This window comes from Oncorhynchus clarkii, chromosome 29, assembly GCF_045791955.1.
Source record: "Oncorhynchus clarkii lewisi isolate Uvic-CL-2024 chromosome 29, UVic_Ocla_1.0, whole genome shotgun sequence".
NCBI classification, from domain to species: domain Eukaryota; kingdom Metazoa; phylum Chordata; class Actinopteri; order Salmoniformes; family Salmonidae; genus Oncorhynchus; species Oncorhynchus clarkii.
In genome coordinates this window covers 26,816,809-26,833,755 of record NC_092175.1, presented here as the reverse complement: position 1 = coordinate 26,833,755, position 16,947 = coordinate 26,816,809, and the positions used below count along the sequence as shown (strand labels likewise).

The following is a 16,947-nucleotide window of genomic DNA, read 5'->3' as shown; positions in this document are numbered from 1 at the left end:
GTACCACTACACAGCTAATTAAAATAATCAAAGCTTGATGATGAGTTGGTTATTTGAATCAGCTGTGTAGTGCAAGTGCAAAAAAACAAAATGTGTGTGGGGTGGGGGTCACTGGGAACGACAGAGTTTGGGAAACCCTGGTCTATAGCACTGACATATGTCAGTGGTCACTCAGTAGCTGGAGGTCTAATCAACTGGTCTGTCACTTGGCAAACAGTCATGTGACTGGAGGTCTTGCATAACTCAGATCCAGGTGTATAATTGCATGTATGGTACAGAAATGAGCATATGAAGATGTTTCTAATCTTCCTTCCCCAGTCAAAATAACCTTCCGGTGTGCCGAACATTGACTTCTTGGTTTAGCTTCTGTTCAGTTCAGCCTCGGATAGACGCTAGACAACAAAGTTGCTCTCTACTGGGAAATGGTTATATATATTTTGTTACCCACCTGTTCTTTTTTCCCCTAATATGTTGCCATATGCACAGCAGCAGACACAGAATGATTTGTTGCCAGCCTCGACCTGATAAATGAGACGTTGGAATGAAGATCAGATTCATGCCAGTCACCCATTTGTTTTAACATTTAAGAGTTGTATCAAGAGGGTCTTGTTATTGATGTTAGTTTAAATACCTCAGTCTTCAACATGGCTTGTTAAAGACCATTTGTTTAATGACTTATGTAAGTTAGCAGTTGAAGAGAGATCAAGCAGCTGAAAGCATGTCTGCCCACAACCACGGTTTGTCAACTGTTTATAATCTGTTAAATTGCCTACTGTTTTTAAAAGACAATTTGGTTTAGTACCTTTTGGATTGACGATGGGGGCTTTTCAATCACACAGCCCTTAGAATGAATATATATATATATTATATACGATCTGTGAAGCTGGTACAGTCATTATATATATATATATATATAATGACTGTACCAGCTTCACAGATCGTGGTTTGATTTGTTCATACGGAGTTGTCTTTGAGGGTGGGGCAAAGCTCATATTGCACTGACGAGTTTTGGAGATGCTGCCTTTACAGCATAGGGCTCATGTGTATGTACTGTTTTTGATGTCTGCAAAAGTTAAATCATTTTATTATATTTATGTATTTTACAATCATGGCTGGCTCAAATATATTCTGGTTCAAGAATATATGTCTCCTGTCTTATTTTAGATTAACAAAAAGCTAAATGGCATGTCTAGACACACTAAGCAAACACACAGAGTACAGTTTTAAAAAAACAAACTGAAAACACTGGTAGAGTAGATGGCCACACTACTGGTATGGTGAAGGTAAGGGTAGGGATGTCCCAAGGTTCCCGGATAGCACTAACCTATGTACTATTCTGTATGTATTTAGTTGAGCTCACCACGTGGTGGAGGCATTTCCCAGTTACTGATATGTTTGACCTCAAAATCCCCCAGTCTCAACTCGGACTGGGAGTTGCCAGTGAGCTCACGATACGATATTACCATGATACTTCGGTACCAACATGTGATATAGCGATTCGATGTTCCGAATGTATTGCTCACCAAATGTATACTGTAGAGGGACATGGAAATAAAAGTGCTCCCTATTTAAGAGGGTTTAGAACACTCTACCATAAAGGCCTGATTGGTGGAGTGCTGCAGAGATGGTTGTCCTTCTGGAAGTTTCTGCCATCTCCACAGAGGAACTCTTGAGCTCTGTTAGAGGGACCATCGGGTTCTTGATCACCTCCTTGATCAAGGCCCTTCTCCCGATTTTCAGCTTGGCCAGGCCTCCAGCTCTAGGAAGAGTCTTGGTGGTTCCAAGGAGAAGGAGAAATACTGGAGTTGTGGTGCAGGTACAGCCAACTAGCGCAAAAATAATATTGTGATATTGTCAAAACGATACAGTGCATTCGGAAAGTGTTCAGACCCCTTGACTTTAACATGTTGTTACGTTACAGCCTTATTCTAAAATTGATTTAAAAAATGATTTGTCCCTCAATCTACACACTAACTCATAATGACAAAGTAAAACAGGTTTTTAGACATTTTTCCAGATTGATCTCCTGCATTGTCTTAGCAGTGTGCTTAGTGTCATTGTCCTGTTGGAAGGTGAAACTTCCACCTGTGTCTGAGGTCCCGAGCGCTCTGGAGCAGGTTTTCATCAAGGATCTCTATACTTTGTTCTGTTAATCTTTCCCTCGATCCTGACTAGTCTCCCAGTCCCTGCCTCTGGAAAAACATCTACACAGTTTGATACTGCCACCACCATGCTTCAACGTAGGGATGTTGCCAGGTTTCCTCCAGACGTGATTCTTGGCATTCAGGCCAAAGAGTTCAATCTTGGTTTTATTAGACCAGAGAATCTTGTTTCTCATGGTTTGAGAGTCCTTTAGGTGCCTTTTGGCAAACTCCAAGCGGGCTGTCATGCCTTTTACTGAGGAGGGGCTTCCATTTGGCCACTCTACCATAAAGGCCTGATTGGTGGAGTGCTGCAGAGATGGTTGTCCTTCTGGAAGTTTCTGCCATCTCCACAGAGGAACTCTTGAGCTCTGTTAGAGGGACCATCGGGTTCTTGGTCACCTCCTTGATCAAGGCCCTTCTCCTGATTTTCAGCTTGGCCAGGCCGCCAGCTCTAGGAAGAGTCTTGGTGGTTCCAAACTTTTTCCATTTAAGAATGATGGCCACTGTGTTCATGGAGACCTTCAACGCTGCAGAAATCTTTTGCAACCCTTCTTCAGATCTGTGCCTTGACATAACCCTTTCTCGGAGCTCTACGGACAATTCTTTGTCCTCGTGGCTTGTTTTTTTTTCTGACATGCACTGTCATAGTGGGGCCTTATATAGACAGCTGTGTGCCAATCCAATTCATGTCCAATCAATGTAATTTACCACAGGTGGACTCCAAGGATAATCAATGGAAACAGGATGCACCTGAGCTCAATTTTGAGTCTCATGACAAAGGGTCTGAATACTTATGTAAATAAGGTATTTCTGTTTGTTTTTTAAAATACATTTGCTAAAATGTCTACAAACATGTTTTTGCTTTTCATTGTATGTAGATTGATGAGGATGTTTTTTTATTGAATCCATTTTAGAATAAGGCTGTAAAGTAACAAAATGTGGAAAAAGGGAAGGGGTCTGAATCATTTCCGAATGCATTGTATATCGTCAAATATCTCTACGTAATTGTATCGACCCCCCCCATCACTATTCTCAACCTTAAGAAAATAACATAATGAGAGTAGATTGGATTTGCTATCCATCTTCTGCCAAATGTGTGTGTGTTCTGTCTTTCCATACAGGGATGTCTTGGCTCTCTGTAAACAGTGAACAGTCGCTTTTTGCCTGAATAAGGCAGTGTTGTTGCTCCCCTTCTTCCCTTGTATTTAACCCTTTCACTTCCTTTCCAATGATTTGTATATAGGGCTCTCTAAACAACTCTTCACTCACCCGCTGAGTTGATTAAGAGCTTTTTGTCAAAATGGTGTCATTACAAAGACACGGTACTCTCTCTAGTTATGCCTCTTAAAGTTTTGCATGACATAAGAGTCAATTGAGGAGAAGAGTTTTGAAGGAAGAAGTGAGGGAGGAGAGGACCGACAGTCCCATGATTCATTCTGTTCTTCCTCCTCCTCCATCCTGGTCCAACTCTGAGGCAGGGAGTGTGGTGTTAAAGGGCTGAGCACTCTCCTGTGCAAGTCCGAGGAAGAGGAGAAAGTGGGACAGGGGTACTGAACTGAACATCACGGTAAAACTGAAGTCTCCATCCCCTGTCGCAAACAGCTGCTGCGTTGTCCCCCAAGACACAGACAGAACCCACAAAACAGGTAGGTAGGTGTGTGACTCACTCTGACTCTCCTGTTGTCTCAATTCCTATTACAGCTTTTAGCTTCCTCTATATGAATTGATGTTACCCTTCATGTACTGTATGTTTAGTTACTGTGTGTGTAGTAATATCAGTCTGTCTGACATCTGTCTTTCTATCCATCTATTTTCCTCTGTGCAAATTTCATGGATGATTGGTGTTACAATGTGCGAAGCTAGATTACTATATTTGTACATGTTTTATACTGTTTGTGTGCTGGTCTAGGCTGGTTGCAGAGAGAATAAGGGCACTTCAGTGTTAACACAAACAGTTCTCTAGAGCAGCATGGTCTATGTCAGTTTAGACCCACTCACTGTTTATATTCAGATTACTGGACAGACTACAAGTCGAACAGATGGTGTTATGCGTTTACATTATGAGAACACTGCTATCTGCACATCACTGGGTGTTGAAACTTAAATCTAGAGTTTAGGACTATAAGGTTCCATTTGCAAAAAGATGATTCTGAGATAATTGTCTTTAAATTTCCGAACCCTAATTGGTATGAATGGTGTCAGCAATTTGTTTTATATCTAGTATTCTTTTGACCTTAATATAAATTGTGGTATTTCTAGTACTATAGAGGTAGAGAGCCTTGAACAGAACAAGGCTACATCAATAACTTAATTTAGGCAAAAGTGCAGATAGAACCTTATAGTCCCAAGCGCTCTAAATGTCAATGCTGCCTAACCCTGTTAGCTTTATGAATGTAATTATATAACTAGCTTACATTAATGATGGTATGTACTTATAATGATTCATGTAGACAGGGCTAGTCCTCTCATCTCCACACACCAAAAACATTATTTTATCTCTAGCACGCAAATACTGTACACACACACACACTTTATCCTCAACCTCTGACCACTTGTCTTGCTCTGTCAGTCTGCCTTTCTTCAGATGTCCCTCTGGTTCAGAGAAAAGAGAGAGATGGTTGAAGATGATCATATGTTTAATGTAGGCCTATGTGCAGGTAACTGCCAAAATAAATGAAACCCCAACATAGTGTCTTAATGGGGCATCAACAGGGCGTTGGGTCTTGGCATAGATTCTACAAGTGTCTGGAGTGATGCCACACCAATTCTCCATCATTTGGTGTTTTGTTGGTGGTGGAGGAAAATGCTGTCTCAGGCGCCGCTCCAGAATCTCCCATAAATGTTCAATAGTGAAGGTGCATAAAGACGGCGTCCCCCATGTACTTACCACAAATGCCTTGTTTGCTAAATTCTACGTATTGTACATTATTCTCCGTTACTCTTCTTTTGTATCGGCATTAACACAGTATACATGATCCCAATTCTAGTTCAATGACGGCGGCAATTAGAAAAAACTAAAAAGTTGTTTGTGCTGATTAACTGGCACGTTGGACCGTGTTGCGCGCCGTAGTTTAAGAACTCCGTGGGTAGTGCTAATAACAATGACGTCATATTTGAATTCCTCCACCTTTATGCACCTTCACCATTGGGTTAAGATCTGGTGACCGAGACACACACACTTTAAACCCCCTATGCACACTTGAGACCCCTCTTCAAATTCACTGAGATCTCTTCAAGCCATGGTAGCTAAAATAATGGGCAACTGGGCATTTTTATACATGTTGTTGCTTAGGGAATTAATGTTATTTATAATAAGGTTTACATGGAGAAAATTGGACCTCTTTGAAATGAAAGTGGATGGCCCTCCCTTCAGCAAAGTATACTTTACCTAAACCCTCCCTGAACCCTTCACTATACCCAAAAATATAATTACAACAAAGTGGATAGCAGAGAACATGTCTACCATTTACCCTCACATCTTGGACAGACCAAAGCCTTAGATATGCAGTTATAGAAACTGTTTTTTGTCCTGTCAGCATTACAAGGCAACTCGAATTTGCCTACTTTCAGCACAATGAGCTTCCATTTCTGATTGATTGTGCCGTGGCTGCTGCTTCAAGTTTCAGCACAACAATGTTACTCAAATCTGGTTTATTGTGAGGTCAATAACTCTGATAAATACATAATGGGCAAGAAACATATTGTTTTTAATAAATTCAATTACAGTAGTAGCAAGCTATCAAATTTGACCTCTGGTCCTCTTTATCTTCACGCTCTCCTTCTCAAACTGAACAGAACACAGGCTATAGGCTAGTCCGTGCGCAAGATAAAGCATTTTTTGGACTAGGCCTAATCAAAAACTATTTACAGAAGGGACCTTTGACTCTCCTCCTGAACTCCCACTGTAGGACTACACAGCAAAGCTATTGGTTAGGCAGTACACTAACATGTTTTTGATCAGCAAGAGCAGAGCAGGCCGGGGCTCAGGGTTGGAATGTCCCTTGCCATGTGTAATGCAGCCTAGATATATTTACACCATCCTGCAGCTATCTTAGAAATATAACTTTGCTCTGTGCTTCTCTGAGCATGCACTTCATAGCCTATAGGCAATGGATCATTTGATTGAGACCACGCTAAATAGCCTATAGGCACACTTGATATAGCCCCAGCTGAGAATCAGAGATGAGGGGTGGCATCGGGCACACATCGATATATAGGCTAATAAGCAACTAATTATAAAACACTGAGAAATATTGAAATTTCATCCATTACAAATTACATGACACTCCCCTGGACTAGATACAAAAAATTACTAAAACCTCCCCTTGACTGAAATTGCAAAAGCATGACCCTCCCTCATTTTCCTTCAGATACCCATTATGTAAATGTTTATCTGTCCCTTAATTAACTCAGGAACCGCATCTGCGTGGAAGCACCAGCTTACAATATATTTCGTATCCCTCATTTAGTCAAGTGTTTCCTTTATTTTGGCAGTTACCTGTATGTCTGCTAGCTATGCAACTGCATGCCATGGATCCATCAACGACATATAATATTAAAATGCATGTCAATCTCTCCTTGCTCAAAGTAGAGGCAAGATTGCCTTCATCACTACTTGTATTTGTGAGAACTATTGATATGTTGAATGCACCGAGCTGTCTGTTCAAACTACTAGCACGCAGATCAGACACCATGCACACCCCACAATACATGCCACCAGTCTCTTCACAGTCCCCAGGTCAAAAACACACTATGGGAGGTGCACAGTACTACATAGAGCCATGACTACATGGAACTCTATTCCACATCAAGTAACTTGTGAAAGTGGTAAAATCTGATAAAAAATACACCTTAGGGAACAGCAGGGACTATGAAGGGTCACAGGCACAGACACATGCATACACACCCACATGTACACATGGATGTTGTGTTGTAGATATGTGGTAGTAGAATAGTGGCCTGAGGGCACACACTTAATGTGTTGTGAAATCTGTTTTGTAATGTAATAATTTTGAATAATGTATATAACTGCCTTCATTTTGCTGGACCCCAGGAAGAGGTCCTTGGCAGCAACTAATGGGGATCCATAATACATACAAATTCAAACTAATGATGTTATTTGTTCTGGCTCTTTGGATATTTGTGTAGGAGTTATTGCCATTGGAGCCCCCTTATCTCTGTTCTTTACCTTATTTAGAAGTCCCATACAGTACGTTGGACATGGAGGCGGGACCTGATGAGGGAGTGGCGGGGGCTGTGTTTGCAAACGAGACCTCCGAGACGAACCCCAGTGACACACCGTCAGGCATACTGAACAGTCAGCAGTTATCTGCTATTGAGGATGAAGAAGTCCTGAATAAACTGGTGAGGCAGTAGTAGTGCATACTTCACATAAACTGTTTCCATTCCATCTTGTCCAATTACTTTTTTGTCGACGTTTAGAAAATAGATGTGACAATTGCCTGCTAGGGTATGTTTCCATTTATCTTGGGTTGATAAAAACAGCTGGACGTAATGACATCACACACACACACACACACACACACACACACACACACACACACACACACACACACACACACAGCGAGAGACATATATATACAGTGGGGAGAACAAGTATTTGATACACTGCCGATTTTGCAGCTTTTCCTACTTACAAGGCATGTAGAGGTCTGTAATTTTTTTTTAATCATAGGTACACTTCAACTGTGAGAGACGGAATCTAAAACAAAAATCCAGAAAATCACATTGTATGATTTTTAAGTAATTAATTTGCATTTTATTGCATGACATAAGTATTTGATACATCAGAAAAGCAGAACTTAATATTTTGGTACAGAAACCTTTGTTTGCAATTACAGAGATCATACGTTTCCTGTCGTTCTTGACCAGATTTGCACACACTGCAACAGGGATTTTGGCCCACTCCTCCATACAGACCTTCTCTAGATCCTTCAGGTTTCGGGGCTGTCGCTGGGCAATACGGACTTTCAGCTCCCTCCAAAGATTTTCTATTGGGTTCAGGTCTGGAGACTGGCTAGGTCACTCCAGGACCTTGAGATGCTTCTTACGGAGCCACTCCTTAGTTGCCCTGGCTGTGTGTTTTGGGTCGTTGTCATGCTGGAAGACCCAGCCACGACCCATCTTCAAAGCTCTTACTGAGGGAAGGGGGGAAGATCTCGCGATACATGGCCCCATCCATCCTCCCCTCAATACGGTGCAGTCGTCCTGTCCCCTTTATAGAAAAGCTTTCCCAAAGAATGATGTTTCTACCTCCATGCTTCACAGTTGGGATGGTGTTCTTGGGGTTGTACTCATCCTTCTTCTTCCTCCAAAAACGGCGAGTGGAGTTTAGACCAAAAAAGCTCTATTTTTGTCTCATCAGACCACATGACCTTCTCCCATTCCTCCTCTGGATCATCCAGATGGTCATTGGCAAACTTCAGACAGGCCTGGACCTGCGCTGGCTTGAGCAGGGGGACCTTGCGTGCGCTGCAGGATTTTAATCCATGACGGCGTAGTGTGTTACTAATGGTTTTCTTTGAGACTGTGGTCCCAGCTCTCTTCAGGTCATCGACCAGGTCCTGCCATGTAGTTCTGGGCTGATCCCTCACCTTCCTCATGATCATTGATGTCCCACGAGGTGAGATCTTGCATGGAGCCCCAGACCGAGGGTGATTGACCGTCATCTTGAACTTCTTTCATTTTCTAATAATTGCGCCAACAGTTGTTGCCTTCTCATCAAGCTACTTGCCTATTGTCGTGTAGCCCATCCCAGCCTTGTGCAGGTCTACAATTTTATCCCTGATGTCCTTACACAGCTCTCTGGTCTTGGCCATTGTGGAGAGGTTGGAGTCTGTTTGATTGAGTGTGTGGACAGGTGTCTTTTATACAGGTAATGAGTGGAGATCAGGAGGGCTTCTTAAAGAAAAACTAACAGGTCTTTGAGAGCCGGAATTCTTACTGGTTGGTAGGTGATCAAATACTTATGTCATGCAATAAAATTAATTACTTAAAAATCATACAATGTGATTTTCTGGATTTTTGTTTTAGATTCAGTCTCTCACAGTTGAAGTGTACCTATGATAAACAATTACAGACCTCTACATGCTTTGTAAGTAGGAAAACCTGCAAAATCGGCAGTGTATCAAATACTTGTTCTCCCCACTGTATATACTGTCATTTTCAAGTCTGCTGCTTCAGTTTGTATGATGGCAATTTGCATATACTCCAGAATGTTATGAAGAGTGATCAGATGAATTGCAATTAATTGCAAAGTCCCTCTTTGCCATACCAAATGAACTGAATCCCCAAAAAACATTTCCACTGCATTTCAGCCCTGCCACAAAAGGACCAGCTGACATCATGTCAGTGATTCTCTCGTTAACACAGGTGTGAGTGATGATGAGGACATGGCTGGAGATCACTCTGTCATGCTGATTGAGTTTGAATAACAGACTGAAGCTTCAAAAGGAGGGTGGTGCTTGGAATCATTGTTCTTCCTCTGTCAACCATGGTTACCTGCAACGAAACACGTGCTGTCATCATTGCTTTGCACAAAAAGTGCTTCATAGGCAAGGATATTGCTGCCAGTAAGATTGCACCTAAAACAACCATTTATCGGATCATCAAGAACTTCAAGGAGAGCGGTTCAATTGTTGTGAAGAAGGCTTCAGGGCGACCAAGATAGTTCAGCATGCGCCAGGACCGTCTTCTAAAGTTGATTCAGCTGCGGGATCGGGGACCACCAGTACAGAGCTTGCTCAGGAATGGCAGCAGGCAGGTGTGAGTGCATCTGCACGCACAGTGAGGCGAAGACTTTTGGAGGATGGCCTGGTGTCAAGAAGGGCAGCAAAGAAGCCACTTCTCTCCAGGAAAAACATCAGGGACAGACTAATATTCTGCAAAGGGTACAGGGATTGGACTGCTGAGGACTGGGGTAAAGTCATTCTCTCTGATGAATCCCCTTTCCAATTGTTTGGGGCATCCGGAAAAAAGCTTGTCCAGAGAAGACAAGGTGAGCGCTACCATCAGTCCTGTGTCATGCCAACAGTAAAGCATCCTGAGACCATTCATGTGTGGGGTTGCTTCTCAGCCAAGGGAGTGGGCTCACTCACAATTTTGCCTAAGAACACAGCCATGAATAAAGAATGGTACCAACACATCCTCCGAGAACTTCTCCCAACCATCCAGGAACAGTTTGGTGACAAACAATGCCTTTCCCAGCATGATGGAGTACCTTGCCATAAGGCAACTAAGTGGCTCGGGGAACAAAACATCGATATTTTGGGTCCATGGCCAGGAAACTCCCCAGACCTTAATCCCATTGTGAACTTGTGGTCAATCCTCAAGAGGAGGGTGGACAAACAAAAACCCACAAATTCTGACAAACTCAGAGCATTGATTATGCAAGAATGGGCTGCCATCAGTCAGGATGTGGCCCAGAAGTGAATTGACAGCATGCCAGGGTGGATTTGCAGAAGTCTTGAAAAAGAAGGGTCAACAATGCAAATATTGACTCTTTGCATCAACTTCATGTAATTGTCAATAAATGTAATTGTCAATTGTCAATAAATTTGACACTTATGAAATGTTTGTAACTATACTTCAGTATTCCATAGTAACATCTGACAAAAATATTTAAAGACACTGAAGCAGCAAACTTTGTGGCAGATTTTTTAATGGAATAATATACACCAGTCTCAATGTCAACAGTGAAGAGGCAACAGTGAAGATGCTGACCTTTTTGCGTATTTTCAAAAATCTAGTGTCTTATAAAAATGTAGTGGTTGAAGTGTTTCCATTACCCTTTTAGGAAAATTGCGAATGAATAAATTGGCGAAAGCTTGTGTGCCCTTCCACCTATCTGTTTTATGTCTCAGGTGGCCTGCGCAAGCCAACATAGATAGAATACAATAATTTACTAATATTTCCCATATTCTAATAATTATCATGTGCCAATGTATCGCCACGGTCTGTGCCATGGTGAGACTTGCACTCCTGTAGATCTGTAATAATTGGATGGTGAAACTTGCATCCAGCCAACCAGAAAAGCAAGGTGAAACAATTCAGGCATTCTTGAAAGTCAGGGCAATCCTTGTCCTGCAAAGAAGCATTATTTGTTTATAGTTGAAAAAAATATATATTTTGCAAGCAGTAGGCATTTAGAATGAAATGTGGAGTGGAGGGTATAGTAAGGCCACATGATGACATCACGTGCTCTGCCTACCTGCAAGAGTATTCGCCAATGATTTCTTATTCGGAAAAACACTGTTTCCATCAACATTTGTCGTAATAAAGAAAATCCAGTGTAGGCTATCTTTAGATAATTTATCATTTATCTGCCATTTCCATGACATATTTTGTAGAGTAAAGCTGGGTCAATGGACACCTGCCAATAGACAGCAGGTGACCTTTTTTTGTTGTTTCGCACACCAAGTAAGGAGTTTTTAGTATGGAGGTTAATGAGTGTCGAATTTGGTCAACAACCCCTTATCGAATATTCAAATAAGGATTACAATAACGAGATGTATCCGCCAATCCAAAGAAAGGTGAGAGATAGACAGCCTGCCATGCCGCTTTGTACACAACGACTCCCATTGTTAGGGCGGGGAGACATGTATCTTGTCAGTATTTCCATAAACTTTGCTATAAATCTCGCCAGCTTGTAGTCCTAAAAACGGAAATGATTTACCTCTAGTTCGTTCAGCCATTCCGATGGGCAAAATGAATGGAGAAAGGATAGGCTTATGAGATCTTATACATTTTGATCTATGAGATGATACGGTATCAGTCAGTTAACATGACCTTTATGAATTAGGAAGCCTGTATGTGCGTTATGGGTTTTTTAATGACATTAATGCTTCAAAATTCCCAAAAAGTGACATTAGCTGATGTAAAAAAAAAATGATAAGATCTCCTATGCCTTGGTTTACCACAGACCTTATTTTCTGCATTTATCCAAAAACCCTACAAAAACCATGCTGAAGAGGAAGGAAACCGCTTAGGGATTTCATCATGAGGCCAATGGGGACTTTAAAACAGAGTTTAATGGCTGGGAGAGGAGAAAACTGAGGATGGGTCAACAACATTGTAGTTACTCCACAATACTAACATAATTGACAGGGTTAAAAGAAGGAAGTCTGTACAGAATATAAATATTCCAAAACATGCATCCTGTTTACTAAAGTAACACAGTGAAATATTTGGCAAAGCAATTCACTTTTTGTCCTGAATACAAAGTGGTATGTTTGGGGCAAATCCAATACAACACATTACTGAGTACCACTCTCCATATTTCAAGCATAATGGTGGCTGCATCATGCTATGGGTATATTTGTAATTATTAAGGACTGGGGAGTTTTTCAGGATAAAAAAGAAACAAAGCTAATCACAGACAAAATCCTAGAGGAAGACCTTGTTCAGTCTGCTTTCCAATAGACACTGGGAGATGAATTCACCTTTCAGCAGGACAATAAACTAAAACACAATCAATCATATTTCAATCAAATTTATTTATAAAGCCCTTATTTACATCAGCCTATGTCACAAGGTGCTATACAGAAACCCAGCCTACAATCCCAAACAGCAAGCAATGCAGATGTAGAGGCATGGTGGTTAGGAACAACTCTCTAGAAAGGCCAGAACCTAGGAAGAAACCTAGAGAGGAACCAGGCTATGAGGGGTGGCCAGTCCTCTTCTGGCTGTGCCGGGTGGAGATTATAACAGTACATGGCCAAGATGTTCAAGCGTTCATAGATGACCAACAGGGTCAAATAATAATAATAATAATAATAATAATAAGTGGTTGTAGAGGGTGCAACCACTTATTATTATTATTATTATTATTATTATTATTATTATTTGACCCTGTTGGTACCTCAGGAGTAAATGTCAGTTGGCTTTTCATAGCCGAGAATTCAGAGTTATTCAAGGCTAAATCTACATTGGAGTTGCTTACCAAGCAGACAGTGAATGTTCCTGAGTGGCTCAGTTACAGTTTTGACTTAAATCTACTTGGAAATATATTGCAAGACCTGAAAATGGTGGTCTAGCAATGACCAACAGCCAATTTGACAGAGCTTGAAGAATTGTTTAAATAATAATGGCCAAATGTTGCACAATCCAGATGTGGAAAGCTCTTAAAGACTTATACAGAAAGACTCCCAGCTGCAATCGCTGCCAAAGGTGCTTCTACAAATTATTGACTCAGGGGTGTGAATACTTATGTAAATTAGATATTTCTGTATTTATTTTCAATAAATTTGCTAACATTTTTAAAAACAACAATATTGGGGTACTGTGTGTAGATGGGTGAGAAAATATATTTAATAATTTAGAATTCAGGCTATAACACAACAAACCATGGTGGAGTTATTGCCTACAAAAGACGCCATTACTATTGAGTTTGAATTTGGTCTCCTCATCTTTTGGTTTCTACATGGGTTTATCTCTGACAGTTGGATAAAGCTGTGGATTTTGATGAAAGGCGAATGATCCGCGCTGCATTGAGGGACTTGCTCAAGAAGAAGAGAGGTAAGATCAGAGAGCTTCAACGTGAAATGTGACAGGATTGCATCTCTGCTATCACTCCTGACAACCCCTTTGAATGTCCACTCGCTGACCTACTTCCAATTTTAATGCTACAATTCTCTTTGTCTCCCTCTACTTCTCTCTAAAGAGAAGCGAGAGAAAGAGCGGGGGTCCAGGCAAGATGACCTGAGGCAGCAGGCTTTGAGTAAAGCAGGCACAGGACGGATGGGAATGAACAGAGGCCAAACCAGCAACCACCAGCAAAGATCCCACAGTTAGTATCATATCCCTGCGAAGGACACAACACACACATATTTTTACATTTTAGTCATTTGGTAGATGCTCTTAACTAGAGTGAATTACAGTTAGTGCATTCATCTGAAGATAGATAGGTGGGATAACCACCTATCACATATCAGGCATAGAAAGTAAAGTTTTTCCTCAATAAAGTAGCTATCAGTAGAGGCAGACCAAGTGCTGCTTCTCTCTCTCTCTCTCTCTCTCTCTCTCTCTCTCGCTCTCTCTCGCTCTCACACTCTCTATCTCTCTCCAAGCTTTCAAATCAAAGTGGGATTGTGAGAGATGACCTGCTTCCCTACTCAAAATCACTACATGCCCCCTTCTGTTACTCTACAGTGCACAGCCAACTCTCTGCATCAACCACCAACTCCTTCACTAAAACAACTGGCAGGTGAGTCATTGAGCTAACAGCCAGCCATGCTTCACGTGTGATTGATCAAATTCTGCATGTCTAAGTTGTGATACTAGGAGTGTGTTAAATGACGTGTTTATCCTCTCTCCCCAGCATGGCCAACCCAGCTATGGCACCAGCCCATCAGTGTTCCCCTGTCGTTGCAGAACCCAACATGAAAAATGTCAAGCAGATGTTACTGGATTGGTGCAGGGCCAAAACTGAACCATATGAGGTAAGCATTTGAGGACTCACTATCTTATATCTACATGAATATATTCTTGTTTTATACCCACAGTGTCCCCAGCATACCAATAACCTTACTTCACTTGATCAATGTCTTTGGTGTTCCCTTTTATGTCCCCTCCTCCCTTACCATGTGCAGGGGGTGGAAATCCGCAACTTCTCCTCCAGTTGGAGTGATGGCATAGCATTCTGTGCACTGGTGCACAGGTTCTTCCCAGATGCATTTGAGTACTCCATACTCAACCCCAACGCACGCAAAGACAACTTTGAGCTGGCCTTCAGCACTGCAGAGTGAGTTTCCTATGTATCTATTCTAAACAAACATTGAAACACAAACACACACACACACACCCTCAGCCACAGAAAACCTACTCTGACAAAATGCACTTTCTACTCATAGATGCACAAGAAGGCCCCAAGGGCTGTGCAGTGATCGATTGAACTTGACAAAAATACCTTCTCTCAGGAAAAAAAAAAATCTGTATTGTCCACTAGCTCAGCTGCCAGTGGATCCTGCCTGGGGACAATGATTGTGATTGCTCAGGCATGTGTCTCTCTCCTCTCCTCTCTTTTGGCTGTAGAAGGCTGGCAGATTGCCCCCCTCTGCTGGACGTTGAAGACTTGCTGCGGATGCGTGAGCCTGACTGGAAGTGTGTGTACACATACATCCAGGAGTTCTATCGATGCCTGGTGGAGAAAGGCCTAGTTAAAACCAAAAAGAAACTCTAGAGATGGATGTTTCACAATATGGGGATGGGGAGGGCATTTGTAGTTTGCTGCAGTGCCTTTTAAGCACATAGCTGGGATTTTGTATTAACTGTGTGTATCTTTGTATTGGTTTGTGTGTATTAGCTGACACTTTCTGTTTATGTGTTGAGAGGACAGCTGGCACGTAGGATCAGTACATTCCACTGAGATTACACATCTGATATAATCTCAGTCAGAGCCATGGAGAATCTGGGAATGGCTTTTTATGGTGCTGCTGTGCCCTGACTACAAGGCCTTTTTGTGGGTAGGCTATGTATGGGTTAAAGATACATGAGGTCAAATGTAATGTGAATGATGTGTTTTGATTTGTGAACATGTATTTTGTTCTGTTCACATTTTACTATAGTACTACTACATTTATATTACGGGGAACCCACACCATTTTCAGCCTGAATGAGGATTGTTGCCAAGTCATTACTGTATTTGGTCACTATTTAAAAATGGAAAATATCCCTGAAGTCTAGTCTATCAAAGTTTAGACCCAAAGGCATCTTGGTCCAGGGCAAATAAAATGCAGTGACTGGCTCGCAGTAACACTGACTCATTATTAGCTAAGCTACTCAGGACCACCATGTGCTCAGAGACAGACTATAATCAAACTATATAAACACAGAGTTGCCATACCTTGTCCTGCATTTGTATTTTCATCTTGAATGGTTTGGATGTTTTTCCCTCCACTATTGACAGTGCACTATGTTAGTCATATAGCCTACATTATGTAGCCTAAATGCATACAGTTTGGAAGTGATTCTTCAAAATATTGGCACTCTCCTCCAGCTCACCAGACTGTGAAGGCTAATGTATATCAGTGAATAACAGTTAAATAAACAAACCAAGCCTACTCATCCAATAGAGTACACTGTATGTGTGTCAATTTGGACTGATGTATACACAATAAATAGACAATAAAATAACGTAACATAGCTCGCACCTCTGACGCGGTGGGGAGTCTTCTTCTTGCCCATGTGCATGATTGACAGATGGTCACATCATCAATCAATCAATCAAATGCATGTATAAAGCCCTTTTTACATCAGCTGTTGTCACAAAGTGCTATACAGAAACCCAGCCTAAAACCACTAATAGCAAGAAATGCAGATGTAGAAGCATTGTGGCAAGGAAAACTCCATAGAAAGGCAGGAACCTAGGAAGAAACCTAGAGAGGAACCAGGCTCTGAGGGGTCCTCTTCTGGCTCTTCTGTCCTCTTCTGGCTGTGCTGGTGGAGATTACATGGCCAAGATGTTCAAACGTTCATAGACAATAATAATAATAATCACAGTGGTTGTCCAGGGTGCAACAGGTCAGCCAGCACCTTATGAGTAAACGTCAGTTGGCTTTTCATAGCCAAGCATTCCGACTTAGAGACAGCAGGTGCGGGCATCTTTCACTACATTTTACGCTTTCAACGGACAATCATAGTTCGCATAACGGTTAAAGCAATAATTTCACAAGTAAGATAACTCTGACAGCAGAGATAACATAATTTAAATGCGCTCAAGCATAGTGGTCACGCGGGGCCCCAACTCCGGACGCTCTTGCGCAGTGTCCTGTAGAATAACAGCTAG

General features: G+C 41.7%; 1 protein-coding gene across 1 annotated transcript; it reads left to right on the top strand.

The window, feature by feature from the left end:
• The first annotated feature begins 3,411 nt into the window (after positions 1-3,411).
• Positions 3,412-16,311, top strand: LOC139388320 (smoothelin-like). Its single transcript, XM_071134924.1, has 8 exons — positions 3,412-3,790; positions 7,342-7,508; positions 13,604-13,679; positions 13,825-13,950; positions 14,313-14,367; positions 14,482-14,602; positions 14,753-14,904; positions 15,195-16,311. Exons 2-8 carry the CDS (start codon positions 7,365-7,367, stop codon positions 15,340-15,342), a joined length of 822 nt encoding a protein of 273 aa, XP_070991025.1. The 5' UTR covers positions 3,412-3,790; positions 7,342-7,364; the 3' UTR covers positions 15,343-16,311.
• The last annotated feature ends 636 nt before the right edge of the window (positions 16,312-16,947 follow it).